Source organism: Rhinopithecus roxellana, chromosome 10, assembly GCF_007565055.1.
Source record: "Rhinopithecus roxellana isolate Shanxi Qingling chromosome 10, ASM756505v1, whole genome shotgun sequence".
Taxonomy (NCBI): domain Eukaryota; kingdom Metazoa; phylum Chordata; class Mammalia; order Primates; family Cercopithecidae; genus Rhinopithecus; species Rhinopithecus roxellana.
This window is the reverse complement of record NC_044558.1, coordinates 126,025,788-126,045,508: the sequence shown is the minus strand read 5'-3', so window position 1 is coordinate 126,045,508 and position 19,721 is coordinate 126,025,788. Positions and strand designations below refer to the sequence as shown.

General features: G+C 35.8%; 1 protein-coding gene across 3 annotated transcripts in view; it reads right to left on the bottom strand.

Moving 5' to 3' along the window:
• The window catches only part of PIK3C2G (phosphatidylinositol-4-phosphate 3-kinase catalytic subunit type 2 gamma), a 403,430-nt gene that overhangs the window by 48,025 nt on the left and 335,684 nt on the right, over positions 1 to 19,721 (bottom strand). For all 3 annotated transcript variants that reach the window (XM_030939123.1, XM_030939124.1, XM_030939125.1), the window contains one exon: positions 10,985 to 11,060. In XM_030939123.1, the coding sequence (XP_030794983.1) occupies positions 10,985 to 11,060 (76 nt within the window). The remainder of the gene's footprint in view (positions 1 to 10,984; positions 11,061 to 19,721) is intronic.

Genomic DNA, 19,721 nt, shown 5'->3' with positions numbered 1-19,721 from the left:
GTTTTGATTTGCATTTTCCTGATCATTAGGGACAGTGAGCATTTTTTCATGTGTTTGTTGGCCATTTGTATATATCTTCTTTTGAGAATTGTCTATTCATGACCTTACCTACTTTTTGATAGAATTGTTTGTTTTTTTCTTACTATTTTGTTTGAGTTCATTGTAGATTCTGGATATTAGCCCTCTGTCAGATGTATAGACTGTGAAGATTTTCTCTCACTCTGTGGGTTGTCTGTTTACTCTGCTGACTGTTCCTTTTACTGTACAAAGATGCTTTCGTTTAATTAGGTCCCAGCTATTTATCTTTGTTTTTATTACATTTGCTTTTGGGTTCTAGGTCATGAAATTGTTGCCTAAGCCAATGTTTAGAAGGGGTTTTCCAACGTTATCTTCTAGAATTTTTATTTAGTTTCAGGTCTTAAGTTTAAGTCCTTAATCCATCTTGAGTTGATTTTTGTATAAGGTAAGAGATGAGGATCCAGTTTCAATCTCCTACATGTGGTTAGCCAATTATCCCAGCACCATTTGTTGAAAGGATGTCCTTTCCCACTTTATGTTTTTGTTTGCTTTGTCAAAGATCAGTTGGCTGTAAGTATTTGGGTTTATTTCTGGGTTCTCTGTTCTGTTCCATTGGTCTATATGCCTATTTTTATACCAGTACCATGCTGTTTGGGTGACTACGGCCTTATAGTATAGTTTGAAATCAGGTAGTGTGATGCCTTCAGATTTGTTCTTTTTGCCTAGTCTTGCTTTGGCTATGCAGGCTCTTTTTTGGTTCCATATGAATTTTAGAATTGTGTTTTTCTAATTCTGTGAGGAATGATGGTGGTATTTTGATAGGGGTTGTGTTGAATTTGTAGATTGCTTTTGGCAGTATGCTCATTTTCGCAATATTGATTCTACGCACCCATGATCATGGGATGTGTTTCCATTTGTTTGTGTAATCTATGATTTATTTCAGCAGTGCTTTGTAGTTTTCCTTGTAGAGGTCTTTCGACTCCTTTGTTAGGTATATTCCTAAGTACTTTATTTATTTTTATCTTTTGCAGCTATTGTAAAAGAAGTTGAGTTCTTGATTTGATTCTCTGCTTGGTCACTGTTGGTGTATAGAAGAGTTATTGATTTGTGTACACTAATCTTGTATCTGGAAACTTTGTTGAATTCTTTTATCAGTTCTAGGAGCTTTCTGGAGGAGTCTTTAGGGTTTTCAAGGTAAACGATCATACCATCAGCAAAGAGGGACAATTTGATTTTCTCTTTACTGATTTGGATGCCCTTTATTTCTTTCACTTTTCTGACTGCTGAAGCGAGGACTTCCAGTACAATGTTGAAGAGGAGAGGTGAGAGTGGGCATCCTTTTCTTGTTCCAGTTCTCAAAGGAAATGCTTTTAACTTTTCCCCATTCAGTATTAGTTTGGCTGTGAGTTTGTCGTAGATGGATTTTGTTACATTATGTCCCTTAATGCTGATTTTGCTGAGGTTTTTTTTCTTTTCTTTTCTTTTTTTTTTTTTTTTTGAGACAGAGTCTCACTCTTTTGCCCAGGCTGGAGTGCAGTGGTGCAATCTTGGCTTACTGCACGCTCCGCTTCCTGGGTTCGCACCATTCTCCTGCCTCAGCTTCCCAAGTAGCTGGGACTACAGGCACCCACCACCAGGTCCAGCTAATTTTTTTGTAGTTTTAATAGAGATGGAGTTTCACCATGTTAGCCAGCATGGTCTCAATCTCCTGACCTCATGATCCATCTGCCTCAGCCTCCCAAAGTGCTGGGATTACAGGCGTGAGCCACCGTGCCTGGCCTGCTGAGGGTTTTAAACATAAAGCCATGCTAGATTTTGTTGAATACTTTTTCTGCATCCGTTGGAATGGTAATGTGATTTTATATTTAATTCTGTTTATGTGGTGTACCACATTTATTGACTTGCATATATTAAACCATCCCTGCATCCCTGGTATGAAACCCACTTGATCATGGATGGTGGATTATCTTTTTGATATGTTGTTGGATTTGGTTAGGTAGTATTTAGTTAAGGATTTTAGCATTTACGTTCATCAAGGATATTGGTCTGCAGTTTCCTTTTTTGGTTATGTCCTTTCCTGGCTTTGGTATTAGCATGATGCTGGCTTCATGTAATGAATTAGGGAGGGGTCTTTCTTTCTCTGTCTTGTGGAATAGTGTCAAAAGGATTGGAACCAATTCTTCTTTGAATGTCTGGTAGAATTCTGCTGTGAATCCATCTGGTCCTGGACTTTTTTGTCAGTAATTTATTAACTACCATTTTAATCTCACTGCTTATTATTGTTCTGTTCAGGGTATCTAATTATTCCTGATTTAAGCTACAAGGGTTGTATTTTTCCAGGAATTTATCCATGTCATCTAGGTTTTCTAGTTTATGTGTGTATAGGTGTTAACAGTACCCTTGAATGATCTTTTTTTCAGTGGTGTCTATTGTAACATCTCCTGTTTCATTTCTCTGTGAAGTTATTTGGATTTTCTTTCTTTTCTTGGTTAATCTTGGTAATAGTCCATCAATTTTATTTATATTTCCAAAGAACCAGCTTTTTGTTTCATTCCTCTTTTGTATTTTTTTTTGTTTCAATTTCATTTAATTCTGCTCTGATCTTGGTTATTTCCTCTCTTCTGCTGGGTTTGGGTTTGGTTTGTTCTTGTTTCTCTAGTTCCTTGAGGTGTGACCTTAGATTGTCTCTGTGCTCTTTCAGACTTTTTGATGTAGGCGGGCTGTGAACTTTCCTCTTAGCACAGCCTTAACTGTATCCCAGAGGTTTTGATAGGTTGTGTCATTATTGTCATTCAGTTCAAAGAATTTTTAAATTTCCATCTTGGTTTCGTTTTTTACTCAATACTCATTCAGGAACAGGTTTTTTAATTTCCATGTATTTGTGTGGTTTTAAAGATTCCTTTTGGAGTTGATTTTCAGTTTTACTCCATTATAGTTTGAGAGAATGTTTGATATAATTTCAATTTTCTTAAATTTATTGAGGCTTATTTTATGCCCTATCATATGGTCTATCTTGGAGAAAGTTCCATGCACTGTTGAATGGAATGTGTATTCTGTGGTTGCTAGATGAAATGTTCTAGATATATCTGTTACGTCCATTTGCTCCAAGGTATAGTTAAAATTCATTGTTTCTCTGTTGACTTTCTGTCTTGATGACCTGTCTAGTGCTGTCAGTGGAGTACTGAAGTCCCCTACTATTACTGTGTTGCTGTCTATCTCATTTTTTAGGTCTACTAGTAACTGTTTTATAACTTTGGGAGCTCCAGTGTTAGGTGCATATATGTTTAGGTTTGTGATAGTTTCCTGTTGGACAATGCCTTTTACCATTATATACTGTCCCTCTTTGTTTCTTTTAACTGCTGTTGCTTTAAAGTTTGTTTTGTCTGATATAAGAATAGCTATACCTGTTCACTTTTGGTGTACATTTGCATGAAATGCCTTTTTCTACTTATTTATTCTAAGTTTATATGAGTGCTTATGTGTTAGGTGAGTCTCCTGAAGGCAGCAGATAGTTGGTTGGTGAGTTCTTATGCATTCTGTGGTTCTGTATCTTTTAAGTGGAGCATTTAGGCCATTTACCTTCAATGTTGGCATTGAAATGTGAGGTACCATTGCATTCATCATGCTCTTTGTTGCCTGTTTACTTTTGTTTTTTGTTTGTTTGTTTTGCTTTGTTTAGCTTTTTAACTTGCATTTTTGTTTTATAGGTCCTGTGTGATGTATGCTTTAAAGATATTCTTTTTGATGTGTTTCCAGGATTTGTTTCAAGATTTGGTTAAGCAGTTCTTGTAGTAGTGGTTTGGTAATGGTGAATTCTCTCAGCATTTGTTTGTCTGAAAAAGACTGTATCTTTCCTTCATAAATGATGCTTAGTTTCACTGGATATAAAACTCTTGGCTGATAATTGTTTTGTTTTAGGAGGCTGAATATAGGGCCCAAATGCTTTCTGGCTTGTAGGGTTTTTCCTGAGAAATCTGCTGTTAATCTGATAGCTTTTCCTTTATAGGTTAACGGGTGCTTCTGTCTCACAGGTCTTAACATTCTTTCCTTTGTCTTAATTTGGATAACCTGACGACAATGTGCGTGGGAGAAGAACTTTTTGCCAGGAATTCCCAGGTGTTCTTAGTGCTTCTTCTATTTGCATGGCTAGGACTCTAGCAAGGCTGGGGAAGTTTTGCTTGATTAATCCCCCCCGATATGTTTTCCAAGCTTTTAGAAATGTCTTCTTTCTAAGGAACACTGACTATTCTTAGGTTTGGTCATTTAACATAATCCCAAACTTCTTGGAGGCTTTGTTCATATTTTCTTACTTTTTTTTCTTTGTCTTTGTTAGACTAAGTTAATTCACAGGCCTTGTTTTCAAGCTCTGAATTTCTTTCTTCTACTTGTTCAATTATATTTCTGAGAATTTCCAGAGCATTTTGCATTTCTAAAAGTGTGTCCAAATTTTCCTGAATGTTTTATGTTTTTAAGCTATCTATTTCCTTGAATATTTTTCCCTTCACTTCTTGAAACATATTTTGGATCTCTTTGTATTGGCCTTTGCCTTTCTCTGGACTTTCCCTGATTAGCTTAATAACTAACCTCTTGAATACTTTTTCAGGTAAATCAGGGATTTCTTCTTGGTTTGGATCCACTGCTGGTGAACTAGTGTGATTTTTAGTGGGTGTTAATGAGCCTTGTTTTGTCATATTACCAGGGTTGGTTTTCTGGTTCCTTCTCATTTGGGTAGTCTCTGTCAGAGGGAAAGTCTAGGGCTGAAGGATGTTGTTCAGATTTTTTTTGTCCCACGGGGTGTTCCTTGATGTAGTACTCTCCCCCTTTTCCTGTGGATGTAGCTTCCTGTGAGCCCAACTGTGGTGATTGTTGTCTCTCTTCTGGGTTCATCCACCCAGCGAGCCTACCTGGCTTTGGGCTGGTACTGGGGGTTGTCTGCACAGAGTCCTTTGATTTGTACCATCTGTGGGTCTCTCAGCCATGGATACCAGCATCCGTTTTGGTGAGGTGGCAGAGGGTGCAATAGACTCTGTGGGGGTCCTTAGCTTTGGTGGTTTAATGCTCTTGTGCCAATGGCCTCCTGCCAGGAGGTGGTGCTTTCCAGAAAGCATCAGCTCTAGTAGCCTGGAGGGGGACCAGCAGTGAGCAGGGTCCTAGAACTCCCAAGATTATATGTCCTTTGTTGCCCACTACAAGGGTGGGAAGGCAGGGACCATCAGGTGGGGGCGGGGCTAGGTGTGTCTGAGCTCAGACTCTCCTTGGACTGGTCTTGCTGTGACTGCTGTGGGGAGTGGGGGTGAGGTCCCAGGTCACTGGAGTTGTGTGCCTAGGAGGATTATAGCTGCCTCTGCTAAGTCATGCAGGTTGCCAGGGAAGTGGGGGAAAGCCAGCAGTCACAGGCCTCACCCAGCTCCCACACAAACTGAAGGGCCAGTCTCACTCCCACCGTGTCCCCCACAACAGCCTCGAGTGAGGTGAATCACGCTTGAAAACTTGCCCAAAGTTTTCCACCTCCCTGTTGCAAAAGAAAAGGGCTTTAGTTCTTCCCCTGCCTGTGAAGTCTGCAAGCCGGATTCATACCCTCCCCTGAGTTCTGGCCAGGAGGCTTCTAGCCCCATTCAAATTGTTACAAAGTTCAGCTAGAGAATTCTTTCTCCCTGTGCAGTTTTACCCCCTCCTCTGGCCACCCCACTGATAGATCCCTGTGGTACCAGGCAGGAATGGCTGCTTGGGGACCCAGCGAACTCACAGGGCTTTCTGCTGCTTCCTCTACCCCTGTATTTCCCTCAGCCCGGCTCTCTAATGTCTAGTATAGTTGAAAGTCAGGTAATGTGATGCCTCTGACTTTGTTCTTTTTGCTTTGCTATTTGGGCTTTTGTTGTTGTTGTTCCATACGAATTTTAGAATAGTTTTTTCAAATTCTGTGAAAAATGACATTGGTAATTTGAATGAAAAAAAATTCCATGCCCACAGACTCGAAGTATCAATATCATTAAAATGGCCGTACTGCCCAAAGTAATTTACAGATTCATCGTTAACATATTATCGTTAACTATAGTCACCCTACATCCTACGTGGTGTAGAACACTAGATCTTATTCCACCTATCTAGCTGTAATTTTGTATTCTTTAAAAAAAAAATCTCTCTCCATCTCTCCTTTACCCCCACCCTTCTCATCCTCTAGTATCCTCTGTTCTACTTTTTACTCCTTTGAGATCAGTGTTTTTAAGCTTCCACATATGAGTGAAAATATATGGTGTTTAACTTTCTGCTCCTGGCTTATTTCACTTAACATAATGTCCTCCGGTTCCATCCAAGTTACCACAAATGACAGGATTTTATTTTTTTAATTTTTATTTTATTGGTTGTTTTATTAAGAAAGCTTACTCAATTTTATCAAATGCCTTTTCAGGGTCTATAGAGGTGACCATGTGATTTTTATCCTTAAATACATCAATATGATAATATGTATTATATATTATGTATAGTACTAATATTGAACTGTTCTTGCATTTCTGTCATGGTGAATTATATTCCTTTAGTGTGCTGATAGGATTATTTTGGCTAATACTGTATTTAGAATTTTTCATTGATATTCATAAGTGAGATTGATCTGTGATTTCTTATTTGCCACCCTTGTAATCCTAGAAGCTACTGGTATAAATACTTTTTGTGCATCATAAAAGTAATATGGAAAATTTTCTTTCTTTTTCTCTGCTCTGGAAGTGTTTAAGTAACAGTGAAATTATCTGCTTTTAAAGAGTTTGTTAGAATTCCTCTGGAAATCATCTGAACTTGGTACTTTTTTAAAACTATAAAAGTTTTGCTTGCATTTTGAAGCATTATATTTATTTATTTGATCAAACTTAATCTTGTTAGAATCATCTTCTCTGGGCCAAGTATATTTTGTTTTCCTAGGAAATTATCAATTTCAGACGGATTTACAAATTTATTTTCTGGAATTGAACAGGTAGTCTGTTACTATTGTTTAATTTCATCTTTCTATGGTTAATTCTTGCATTTCCTTTTGTTTTAATATTTGTGTACTTGTATTACTCCCCATTTTTGATTAGGTTAGATAGTGACTTATTTATTTTATTGTTTACTTTTTACTTCTAATTTGTTCCACTCTTTTCTTTGTTCTAACTAATTGAAATCTACTTTTATCTTTATCCTTTTTTTGTTTGTTTCGTTTGGTTTGTAACTCTTATTCCAATTTTCCTCTGAGCATAGTTTTATCTTTCATGGTTTCTGAGATGTAGTATTTCCCTATCACTAGTCTTTAGAAATTTAGCAAATTTTTTTTGTAATCCTTTTGATCTACCAGTTGTTCAAAAGATTTTTTTTAAAATTCCCAAACCTAAATGTCTTCTAGTTTTCTGAAAATTTCCATTACATTTTCACTTCGTTAAAGTGATAAAATGATTAAAGAATTTCAACTACATTATTTTTACTTTTTGGACTTTATTGAGCTTTTCTGTAGTCAAATATATCATCTATTTTATAAACTTTCATAGGCATTTGAAGAGAAGATACATTTTTTTCAGGATAAAAAATTTGACTTATTAACTACTTTATTTTTCTATAAATCTACTTAGTTTTTTCCATTTGGGCTTTCATAAATCAAGACGTGAATTAGAGTATCCTACTACTAGTGTGTTTTTGTGTGTTTCTTCTTGTGTGTTCAATAATTTCTGCTTTATATATGTGGCTGTCATATCATTTGCTATGTAGTCATAACTGTGCCTATCTTTATTGAGAATTGTACTCATTATAAAATTCTCTTATTTAATTCAATGCTTTTTAGCCTAAATTCCTCCTTTTCTTCATCAAGATTGTGACCTCTGATTGAATTTTCTCTGCTTTGCCTAATATACCCATGGCTATATTTTAATTTTCAACCTTTTACAATCACTTTGTTTTAGGTGTGTTTTCACAGAGAGTTATAATTTGCATTTTTATTACAGTTTGAAAAAGAACTTCCTTAATAGATGAGTTAAGCCCATTTATACTTATTAATATAATAGATTAGTTTTCTCTTAGGTTTGTCTTAATGCTTTATATTATTATTTTTATGATTTTTAAAGGAAGTCTTTTGCTAAGTAATTTGCTTTTATTTTCACGTATTTATGATACCTAAGAAAGTTGCTACGTTTGTTTTAGCAGTTAGACTTTTTTATTTAATAGCGTTATTTAATAGCGTTAGACTTTTTAAAATAGCGTTAGACTTTTTATTTCTTTTGACAATACTTGTTTCCTAAGTGAGTAAAGATAAAGGTGAAATTAGTGTGCACAATCTTTCTCACTCTATTTCATCTATCACCCAATTATGTTCAATGTTGTGATTTTTCTTGGTTTTTTGGTGTTTCCCTAACACAGATATAGATTTTTTTATTGCTTGATTTCTTAGATTTTAGTTATATCCTTCACGCCCGGATGTTAGAGATGAGGTAATTAGAGAAAGCCCTCTAACTCATCATTTTTTAATCTTTTCCTTCCCAGATCAGAGACATGCAAAAAGTCTAAAATATTGTTCTAATTAAAAACATGAGGTCATACAACATAGCAAAATGGCTACTATTTCAAAGCTTTCAACTGAATGTTTCAGAAACAACTTAACACAAATATTTGTTTTTAAATAGTTCTATTCTTACACTGCTTGGCCTTTCACATCATTAACATTTTAATTGAAAACCTGAGTACCGTACTTCAACCCATGGATAATTGATCTGGGCTCTGCCAGAGCAAGTAGCTAAACCATTAACTAGTGAGACCCTTCCATGTAAACGGCATGGCCTCAAGTTCTCTTTTAAATTAACATCTCAAATGGGAGGTAGTGATATGAGGTAATGATTGAAAGCTTCTGTTTGCAATCATTTGTAATTATTAATGGTGCTTAATCATGCTCATTAACTCATCCTCTTAACCCTGACAATTGCTGGGTTTGATCATGTTCTACTCCATTACCTATGTTATTGTTTCCATACCTTGACAAATATCTATCTTCTGTGTGTCAAAGCTATGTAGTAGATGTGAGTAGATAATTTTATTTTATTTTTTGTGGAGGTATTATTTGGTATGTGGGCTATATTAATTTTCGGAGAATATATAGGATCATGTCACACTTAAAATAAAATCCAGCAACTTTTTTGGTTACTGCTTTGTTGAGTCTGGTATCCATAATATTTAGTGTAATAATTTGTAGATTTTTTTATTCCAAGTGATAACGTTAAGATAATTTTAGCGGTTGGGAGGCTTTGAATTTCTTGTGCCAGGACATTTACACATGAAGTAATCAGTTTGGGAGGAATAGCATCATTTTGATAAGGACAAGGGAGGAAAAACCAAAATCAAAAATTATTTTACAAATGCCACGCTACCTTGATAGAGAATATCAAGGTGTCCTCCATAATTGTTCTTTTTGTCATCAATCGTTTATTCAGTAATTATTTATTGAACAACTATAGTAGCCCAGACACTGTACATGACCCCAGGGATACAATGGCGAACCATATGGACATGGATTATCCCCAGTGGATTTCTAGTCTACAAATAAACACACAAGCGAGAATTATCACGGCAAAAAGTGTTTTGAAGAAGTAACATTCTAGGAGTGTATAGCAAAGACCATATTCTGCTGGAATGCCATGATGAGAGTTTTGATGTTTATCCAAAGGCCAAGACCAGCTACATAATTGGTGGGGCCTAGTGCAAAATAAAAATGTGGGGATGCTTTTTCAAAACTTATTAAGAATTTCAAGACAGTAGCAGCAGAGTATTAAACCAAGTGCAAGAACTTTCTCAGCACCCTGCCCTGTGTGACCGTGCAGGTCACAAGTGGATACAGCTGGCCTTGCCTAAGGGCAATCAGAAGCCAAAGAGAAGGTTTAAGTAGAGAAGAGAGATGATTGAATTGGCATTTGAACAAGATAAATTCCTTAAATTCCTCAATTGTTCTCCCAAGGCATGTTTAGTTAGTGAGTAAAGGCAAAGAGTATTAGTATCTCCCAGATTTAGAGTTAAATATCGCTATTATTTTTCTAAGTCATGTGCCTAGATACACAGGTATCTGGAATCCGCCCTCTTAATTAACTGGCAGAGGTAGTAAAATGGTGAAATCTGAGTTTTTTGCTTAATGTTTTCCTAGGTAAACCAACATTTTAAAATACTCAAATGATTTCACCATTTAACAACATACACTTATTTTCAACAGACAGGAATAGTGCTTCAAATAAGTATTGTGCTTCTTGCTTAGAACCAGCTAATGTTCTGTGACAAAAGAATTAAGAATTCAAAAACGTGAAAAAGAAAATAATTTGATTAGCACAAGAAGGAATAACTTTCTGCTAATCCTTGCTTGTTGTAATAGTTTGCATATTGTGCTAGGAAATATGAGTTCTGTTGTTTTAAGATAATATATTATATTTAATACACAGCCTATAATCTAAATGTATTGAGAATCAAATCTTTTGTCACTCATCACCGCTGAAACAAATCTTGAATATTCTATGATGTAAGAAAGTAAAAAAAAGTTCTCAACTATTTTAGTTTTTGCACTAATAATGCTAAATTTTTAATGTGTGCAAATGTATTTCAAAATACCTTTCAAAGAAATAATATTATAATCAAAATAAAAAAGATTTGACAGTAGTCTGCAATTTAATTTCTTGAAACACAGAGAAACAATTTTCTTAAGAGACTTTAGTGACAGAACAGAGTCAACCTTTCATCAAAGCCCCACACCTCTAGAATTCTACAATTTTTTATGAGAATTCTACAACCTCATGTTTTATTTTTTCAAAATCTGGATTATTAAAGTTTATGCTATGGAAATGGTTATAAAAGAGTGTTGAAGGCTTACTCTTAAAAAGAGATTTTAATTTAAAAATTGAAAAAAAAAAGTTGTGATATCTTTTTGTCCAATTATACTGAAAATCACTGCACATAATATAATGACAAATTTACTTACCTAGGTACACAAGTGATGATTCTTCAACTGTTTGTTGCACAGCCTCAGAGAGGAAAAAGCTAAGTACACAATCACTCTGAAAAACAAAATGAAACATAATATTTCTTCATTTCTTATATTTGTTACTCCTATTCATTATTACATACAATTGCCATGTATATCATTTTAAAATAGATACCTGTTGTAGATTCCACAAATAGAAAGTATATTAGAAAGGTTTATTAGGTCAACGCTATCATTTTACCATTAAGTTAAACTAAACTTTTGTGTGATTGGAGATCAGATTACTTTCTATTTCTTCAAGAGGTTCAAGTGTGCTCTGCTCTTGGACCTCATCATAAATGTCCACATTCTTGAATTTTACAAATATGCATGCATTTCACATCTCAATTTTTGAAAACAAGGTGTATCCTTGGATGGCCTTTCTGAGAAAAATTACTCTGAGTGGGACACAGATGCTCTCTTAGTGAGTAATAATTACTACTCAAGGTTCAATTCTAGGAATACTCGCTGAGTACTGACTACACTCAGAGCACTAAGGAATGTCAGGGGATATTTCAAGACAGAAAGATGCATAAGGTGTTCTCTCTCTTTAGAACACAATTAAGTGGAGAAAACAGATTATTACTTTAATAAAAATTCTAGTTATATATAATTTTACTATGTACAGAGAAGCATGTTTCTCTTTTAAATAGGGATAATCACAAACAAATTGACATTTAACCTGATCTCCAAATGAATGGCTAACTGGGAAGGCTGGGAATAGCTTTTCCTTAGTAAAACTGGCACACATTTTGTTGTAAGCTACTATATGGCCAAAAGTAGCCCTCTCCATGAGATCTTATATTATTATCTAAAGGGCACCAAAGAATAATTGATTATTTCCTTGGACTACCTTTCATAGGCTGATACCATAGTAGCTGTCAAAGCTGCCTTACAGCCTCCCTGTTCTTTTCTCTCACTCTGTCCAATGACTGTTTCTACTCTTCCCCAGGAGACTTTAACTTCCAACTCTGACTCCTTCTCTGCTAACGACTATCTCTACTTCAAAGAAAATAAAAGGCAGATAGAGGTTCCTACACTTCCTGCCATAAAATCTACAGACACACAGCTTTCCATCCTCTTATAATGGGAAAAAAAAATACGTCTTTCCATCTGTTATAGTTAAATTATTTCCCCCTCCCAAATTCATATCTTAAAGTTCTCATACCCGGTACTCCAGGACATGATCTTATTTGGAAATAAGGTCATTGTTGATGTAATGAGTTAAGTTAGGATGGGGTAATACTGGAGTAGAGTAGGCCCCTACTCCAATTGACTGGTGTCTTTATAAAAAGAGGAAATTTGGGCACACTCATAGAAGGAAGACAAGGTGAAGAGACATAGGAAGAAGCCATCTACAAGCCAAGGAGAGAGACCTGGAATAGATTCTTTCCTCATAGCCATCAGAAGGAACCAACCCTGCAGACATCTTTATTTCAGACTTTTAGCTTCCAGAACTGTGAAACAATAATATCCTGTTGTTTAAGCCATCCAATTTTTAGTAGTTTGTTATGGCAGTCCTGGCAAACCATCTAATGCTGAGCCCTTTATCTGTGTCTTGGATTCTATTAGTTCCTCCTCAGGAACCTTGTAGAAGATTCCCATCTATATTTTAGCCACTTCACCCTTCTTCCCTTTTTCCTCATTAACATAAAATATGGTCAATTCTGTCCATTTTAAAAACCAACAAACAGGTGAGTCAAACCACCCAAAGTATACTCACACATAAATCAAATTTTGTCATTAATGCCCCTTGCAAATTGTGTGTTATTTTTCTCTTCCCTGATGCAAATAAACCTATGGGAAGAGTTGTCTGCACTCACACTGTTTCTACTTCTTCAATTTCTACTCACTTTATGATCAACTACATTCAGGTTTCTGCTACTAAATGTCCTCTGAAAAATGCTCTAATTATCTTCTCTCACAACCCCTCTCTTAAAAAAAATACAAACATATATTACAAAACCAATCGGAATTTCCTTTGTCACGATATAGCTATTCCATTTTTAGTGAATTCCATCTTTGCTTTGCTTTTATATTACATGTTCTCCCAAGTGACTGTCTTCCCTTAGTCTTGCCATCACTTCTGAGACTTTTTTGTGGACTCCTTTTCCTTTTGCTTATGATTTAAGTTTAAGTGTTTCTAACTTCTAGGCTCATCTCTTTTATTACTCTAATGTATCCTTTCTGGGTGATATTATGATCTTTGGTGACATCTATAACGATGCATAAATCTAAACATTTATTCCAGATTTGTCTCCTAAACCTAAGCCCTCTATCTCAAAATATCTTTTTATTGGTTCACTTGACTCTTCTAAGGACAAATCAAACCACAAAAGTATGCCACTAAATACTTTTTCCTTTCCTTCACCTCAATTTGCTTCTTCTCTTATGTCCGTGCTCAAAATAGAGTGTACCTACTTGGATTCTCTGTTCTCCTCACCCCATACCTGAAATTAATTGCTAAACTCTGTGGATTGTACCTGCTAAATATCTCACCTATCCATCTTCTCCTTCCAGGTATACTAATATCATCTAGTTCCAACATCATCAATTCTCATCTATGTTATAGCCTTGATGCTTGTCTTGGGTCCTTAATACTGATCTTGCTACCATTTAATCCAATCCATTCTCTACACAATTGCTCAACAGATCTTTCAAAATGAAAATCTAATCATTAACTGCTTCAAACTTGTAGTGATTCTGCATTACTCTTAAGAAACAGACCAACTGCTGAACAAAGCTTGTAAGACTGGTCTTGAGTGGGATCTTGCTTGTTTCCCTATGTTCTTCTCTCACCCTTTCTCATCTGGTGCTTCAAGCTTACCTTTGCTGAATTATGTTTACTTTCTCAAATGTGTCATGGTCTGTCACCTTTTTGTCTTCCTACATTCTCCTTTCTCTTTCTTTTCTGCCCCTATCCACCCATTTGCCAAGGGTTTGTCATGTTCTCTTCTCTCTATTCTTGTTAATCTTAGTAAAATACAAGTGCAGAGACTGTGACTTATTCACTTATGCTTCTCTTCAATAAAATAGTGTTTATTTCAATAAATACTAGTTAACAGAAACAAACTGATGTCTGTCTTCAAATGTAGAATGCATCAGTTTCAAATGCAGATATTCTTATCTGCATAGCAGTTTATGCATCATTGTAAATTAGTCACCAATTTTCTACTATGTATCATTGTAAATTAGTCAGTTGCCAGTTTTCATCTGTGAATTGATCTCTTGTGAACTTGTTTAATAGAAGTCTACTTTTAAGAAATGGACTCATATTCAAGGAAATGACCGAGTCAAGATTTTTTATTTTGAAAGCATAAAATCAAACCTCAGACTGCAGAATCTGTTTAAGGAAATTTGACCCTCTTTGGCCTTTTGACAACTAGTCAATTACTCTTCTTTGGTGACATTTTGACCTCTTCATCCAATGGTTATTAAACTTCAATAGTAGGCAAGAAATCTTTCCAATTAGTGTCTGAAATGTCACTATTAGCTAATTATTCCCTTGTGTTTGCACTGTCATATCCTTCAAGTCCTCATTTATAATTCTGGGTGTGGTTGACTAAATACTAACTTCTTATTGTAACAAGGTTATTTTCTCTCCTGGGAATAAACAAACAAGATCCAGAGTCAAGAGAGGGATAAATCAATAAAAGAGATAAAGAAGGTACAAAAAGTAATATTACCGGATCTCAAAATGATCAACTTTTAAATTTTCTCAGACTTGACTTTGCTTATATATATGCATCCCACAGCTTTTTAGCATATTGCACTACCAATAGATAGTCTGAAGATCTATAGAAATATCAGTGCTACGGTTGCTCTCATTAATAACCTACACCAGTGTTCTCCACGGTATTGACCTCCAAACAGTGTTGCCACATTTAGTAGTGTAGGTTGGACACTGCACAACTCTAAGGGGCCTTTTTCACATAGTCTATGATGTATGCAGGAGGGTTCCCCATATGTAGGGTTACCAACTAGAGTAATAAAAACAGAGGGTGCCCATACAATATTTTGGACATACTTTTACTGAAAACTTTATGGTTTATGGAAAATTCAAATTTAACTGAGTAACCCGTATTATATCTATCAACCCTAGAATATGAGGCATTTGGAAAGTATGTGGCCATACTTTTGGTTGTGTCAAGGACTGGAGGATACAGCTAGAAATTAATGGGCAAGGTCACTTATCCTAAGTGTCCTGAAATACCTAGAGGATTCTCACATTATGAAGAATGTTTCTTTTCTGCTTAATTCCTCAAGTGGTTGTAGTTTCCCAGGTAAAAAAAAAAAAAAAAAAAAAAAAAACCTCTGAATTGAACTACTCTATTCTATAAATGAGAAAGTTGGATACCAGAGAGAATCAGTACAAACAAAACTGGGACCGTGTAGTTAATAAGTCCAGGTTCACTTATGTGACCACTGAAAATGGACTATAGAAGTGAAGAGTGTTGATGGGGGACAGGCAGGAGGGAGCAAGAGAGAACTTTGTAGGGAACCTAGAGCACATTCCTCTTCTAGCTTAAGGCTAGAAAAGCATTACAATCATGTTTGTTTTAAGAAAGATGAAAATGGAGCATTGTGGAAAAAAGAAAAGACAGCAATAAGCCTTGGAGAATGCCATGGGCAAAATTCCTTATGTGCTAAACACATTGTATTCTCTGAGCGTTCCATTCCTCTTCCCCTTTAAGTCTCTGAAATGGTATCTGTGGTCCCTCTCATTTTCTTAATAATCCTGTCCCAGAAGAAGGTGGGGTAGGCATCCTCTTTGCATTTCCTTGCTCTTGTAACCTCTGTTTTTTTCTTCCTTCATAAAAATGGCCAGATTTGGCCAGTCGTGGTGGCTCACGCCTGTAATCCCAGCACTTTGGGAGTCTGAGGCGGGTGGATCACGAGGTCAGGAGATTGAGACCATCCTGACTAACACGGTGAAATCCCGTCTTTATTGAAAATACAAAAAATTAGTGGGGCGTGGTGGCGGGCACCTGTAGTCCCAGCTACTCCGGAGGCTGAGGCAGGAGAATGGCGTGAACCTGGGAGGCGGAGCTTGCAGTGAGCCAAGATCACGTCACTGCACTCCAGCCTGGATCACAGAGGGAGGCTCCGTCTCAAAAAAAAAAAAAAAAAAAAAAAAAAAAAAAAAAAAAAAAAAAAAAAAAAAAGCCCAGATTTGAATAGCGTGTCTACTGGCTATACTGCCTTCTACCTCCTGTTACTGCATTTGCCTACTCATCTTAGGTCACTGGAATTCATAAAGATGCTGTAATTTATTTTAATAAAGAAAAATTTTGACCTATATTTCTCTGCACACTCTTTCGTCTTTAGAGCAAAGCTTCTGCAAGGATGGTTTTCTGCTTTCTATCTCAAATTCCTCTCTTTACATTCTCCCTTAAGCAATTCCAATCAAGGTTTTGTTCCTAAGATTCCCATCAAACTGTTTTTCTTTTTCTTTTTTAAATTTTAAAATTGTATCTAATTTATTAATAGATCCATAAATCTCCTGATTACAACTTTAATCTTCTTTCTTTTTATAAAATAACTTTTAAGTTCAGGGGTACACGTGCAGGTTTGTTATATATGGGTTCCCTGTAATTATTTTTTCTGATCCTCTCTTTCCTCCTAACCTCCACCCTCAAGTAGACTCCAGTGTCTGTTGTTCCTGTCTTTGTGTTCATGTGTTCCCATAATTTAGCTCCCACTTATAAATGAGAACATGTGGTATTTGGTTTTCTGTTCCTGCATTAGTTTGCTAAGAATAGTGGTCTCCAGCTCCATCCATGTTCCTGCAAAGGACATGATCTTGCTCTTTTTTATGGCTGCATAGTATTACATGGTGTATATGTATCACATTTTCTTTATCCAATCTGCCATTGAGGGTATTTGGGTTGATTCCTTTTCTTCGCTATTGTAAATAGTGTTGCAATAAGCCTACAGCTGTATGTGTCTTTATGGTAGAATGATTTCTATTTCTTTGGGTATATATCCAGTAATGGGATTGCTAGGTCAAGTGGTAGTTCTGTTTCTAGCTCCTAGAGGAATCACCATACTGCTTTCCACAATGCTTGGCCTATTTTACACTACCACCAACAGCGTATAAGCATTTCTTTTTCTCCATAACCTCTCTAGCACCTGTTATTTTTTGACTTTTTAATAATAGCTATTCTGACTGGTGTAAGATGGTAGGTATCTCATTGGTTTTGATTTACATTTATGTAATGATCAGTGATATGAGTAATTTTTCCTATGCTTCTTGGCTACATGTATGTCTTTTTTGAAAAGTGTCTGTTCATGTCCTTTGCCCACATTTTAATGGGGTTGTTTTATTTTCTTGTAGATTTAAGTTTCTTATAGATGTGGATATTAGACCTTTGTCAGATGCATCGTTTGGAAGTATTTTCGCTCATTCAGTAGGTTTTCTGTTTACTCTGTTAATTATTTCTTTTGCTGTGTAGAAGCTCTTAAGTTTAATTAGATTCCATTTTTCAATTTTTCCTTTTGGTGTGATTGATTTTGGTGCCTTCATCATGAAATCTTTGCCTGTTCCTGTGTTCAGAACAGTATTGTCTAGGTTGTCTTCTAGGGTTTTTATAGTGTTAGGTTTTATATATAAGTCTTTATTCCATCTTGAGTGGGTTTTGTATGTGGCATAAAGAAGGTGTCCAGTTTCAATCTTCTGCATATGGTGAGCCAGTTATCTCAACAGCATATATTGAATAGGCAGTGCTTTCCCCATTGCTTTTGTCAGGTTTGTCAAAAAAACGGTTGGCTATAGGTGTGCAGCCTTATTTCTGGGCTCGTTATTCTGTTCTACTGATATATATGTCTTTTTTTTTTTTTTTTTAAATCAGTACCATGCTGTTTTAATTACTGTCTCCCTGTAGTATAGTTTTGAAGTTAGGTAACATGATGCCTCCAGTTTTGTTTTTTGCTTAGGATTGGGTTGGCTATTCAGGCGTTTTTCTTTTGTTTTTTTGTTGTTGCTGGTTTTTGGTTTCACATGAATTTTAAAATAGTTTTTTTCCAGTTCTGTGAAGAATGTCATTGGTAGCTTGATAGGAATAGCATTGACTCTGCAAATTGTTTTGGGCAGTATGGCCATTTTAATGATATTAATTTTTCCATCCATGAGCATGGAATGTCTTTCCCATTTGTTTGTATCATCTTTGATTTCTTTGGGCAATGTTTTGTAATTCTCATTTTAGAGATCATTCACCTCTCTAGTTAGTTGTATTCCTAGGTATTTTATTCATTTTATGGCAATTATGAAAGGGATTTCATTCTTGATTTGGCTGTTGGCTTGACTTTGTTGGTGTATAGGAATGCTACTCCTTTCTGTATGTTGATTTGTTTCCCAAAACTTTGCTGAAGTTTTCTATCAGCTTAGGGAGCTTTTGGGCTGAGACAATGGGGTTTTTGATATATAGTATAATGTCATTTGCAAACAGAGATAGCTTGACTTCCTATCTTCCTATTTGGATGATTTTATTTATTTCTCTTGCCCGACAGCTCTGGCCATGTTGAATAGGAGTGATGAGGGAGGACATCCTTATCTTGTGCTGATTTTCAAGGAGAACGCTTCCAGCTTTTGCCCATTCAGTATGATGTTGGCTGTGGGTTTGTTATAGATGGCATCTATTATTTTGAGATAGGTTCCTTCAGTATCTAGTTTATTGAGAGTTTTTAAACTAAAGTGATGTTGAATTTTGTCAAATGCCTTTTTCTGCATGTATTGGGATAGTCATGTGGCTTTTGTCTTTAGTTCTGTTTATGTGATGAATTACATTTATTGACTTGCATATGTTGACCCAACCTTTCATCCCAGGGATGAAGCCTACTTCATTGTGGTGAATTAGCTTTTTTATATCCTTCTGATTTGATTTGCAAATATTTAGTTGAGAATCTTTGAATCAATGTTATATTGGCCTGAAGTTTTCTTTATCTGTTGTGTCTCTGCCAGGCTTTGGTATCAGGATGATGCTGGCCTCATGGAATGAATTGGGGAAAAATCCCTCCTCAAAAAATAGTTTCAGTAGTAATTGTACAGCTCTTTTTAATACATCTGATAAATTCATCTATGAATCTGTCTGATCCTGGCCTTTTTTTGGTTACTAGGCTATTTATTACTGATTCAATTTCAGAGCTCATCATTGGCCTGTTTAGGGAACTAATTTCTTCCTGGTTCAGTGTTGGGATGGTGTGTGTGTGTGCAGGAATTTATCCATCCATTTCAGGCTTTCTAATTTGTGTGCATAGAGGTGCTCATAAGTAAGTCTCTGATGGTTGGTTGTATTTTTGTGAGGTCAATGGTAATGTCCCTTTTATCATTTCTAATTGTGTTCATTTGGATCTTCTCTCTTTTCTTCTTTGTTAGTCTAGCTAATGGCCTATATATCTTACTAATTTTTTCAAAAAATTAACTCCTAGATTAATTGATTGATTGAGTTTTTTTTGTGTCTTGATCTCCTTCAGTTAAGCTCTGATTTTGGTTATTTCTTATTATTTGGTTATTTCTTATCTGGTTACTCTTATGCTAGCTTTGGGGTTGGTTTGCTCTTGAATCCCTAGTTCTTTTAGTTGTGATGTTAGGTTGTTACTTTGAGATCTTTCTAACTTTTTGATGTGGGTGTTTAGTGCAATAAATTTCCCTCTTAACACTGCTTTAGCTGTGTCCCAAAAATTCTAGTATGCTGTA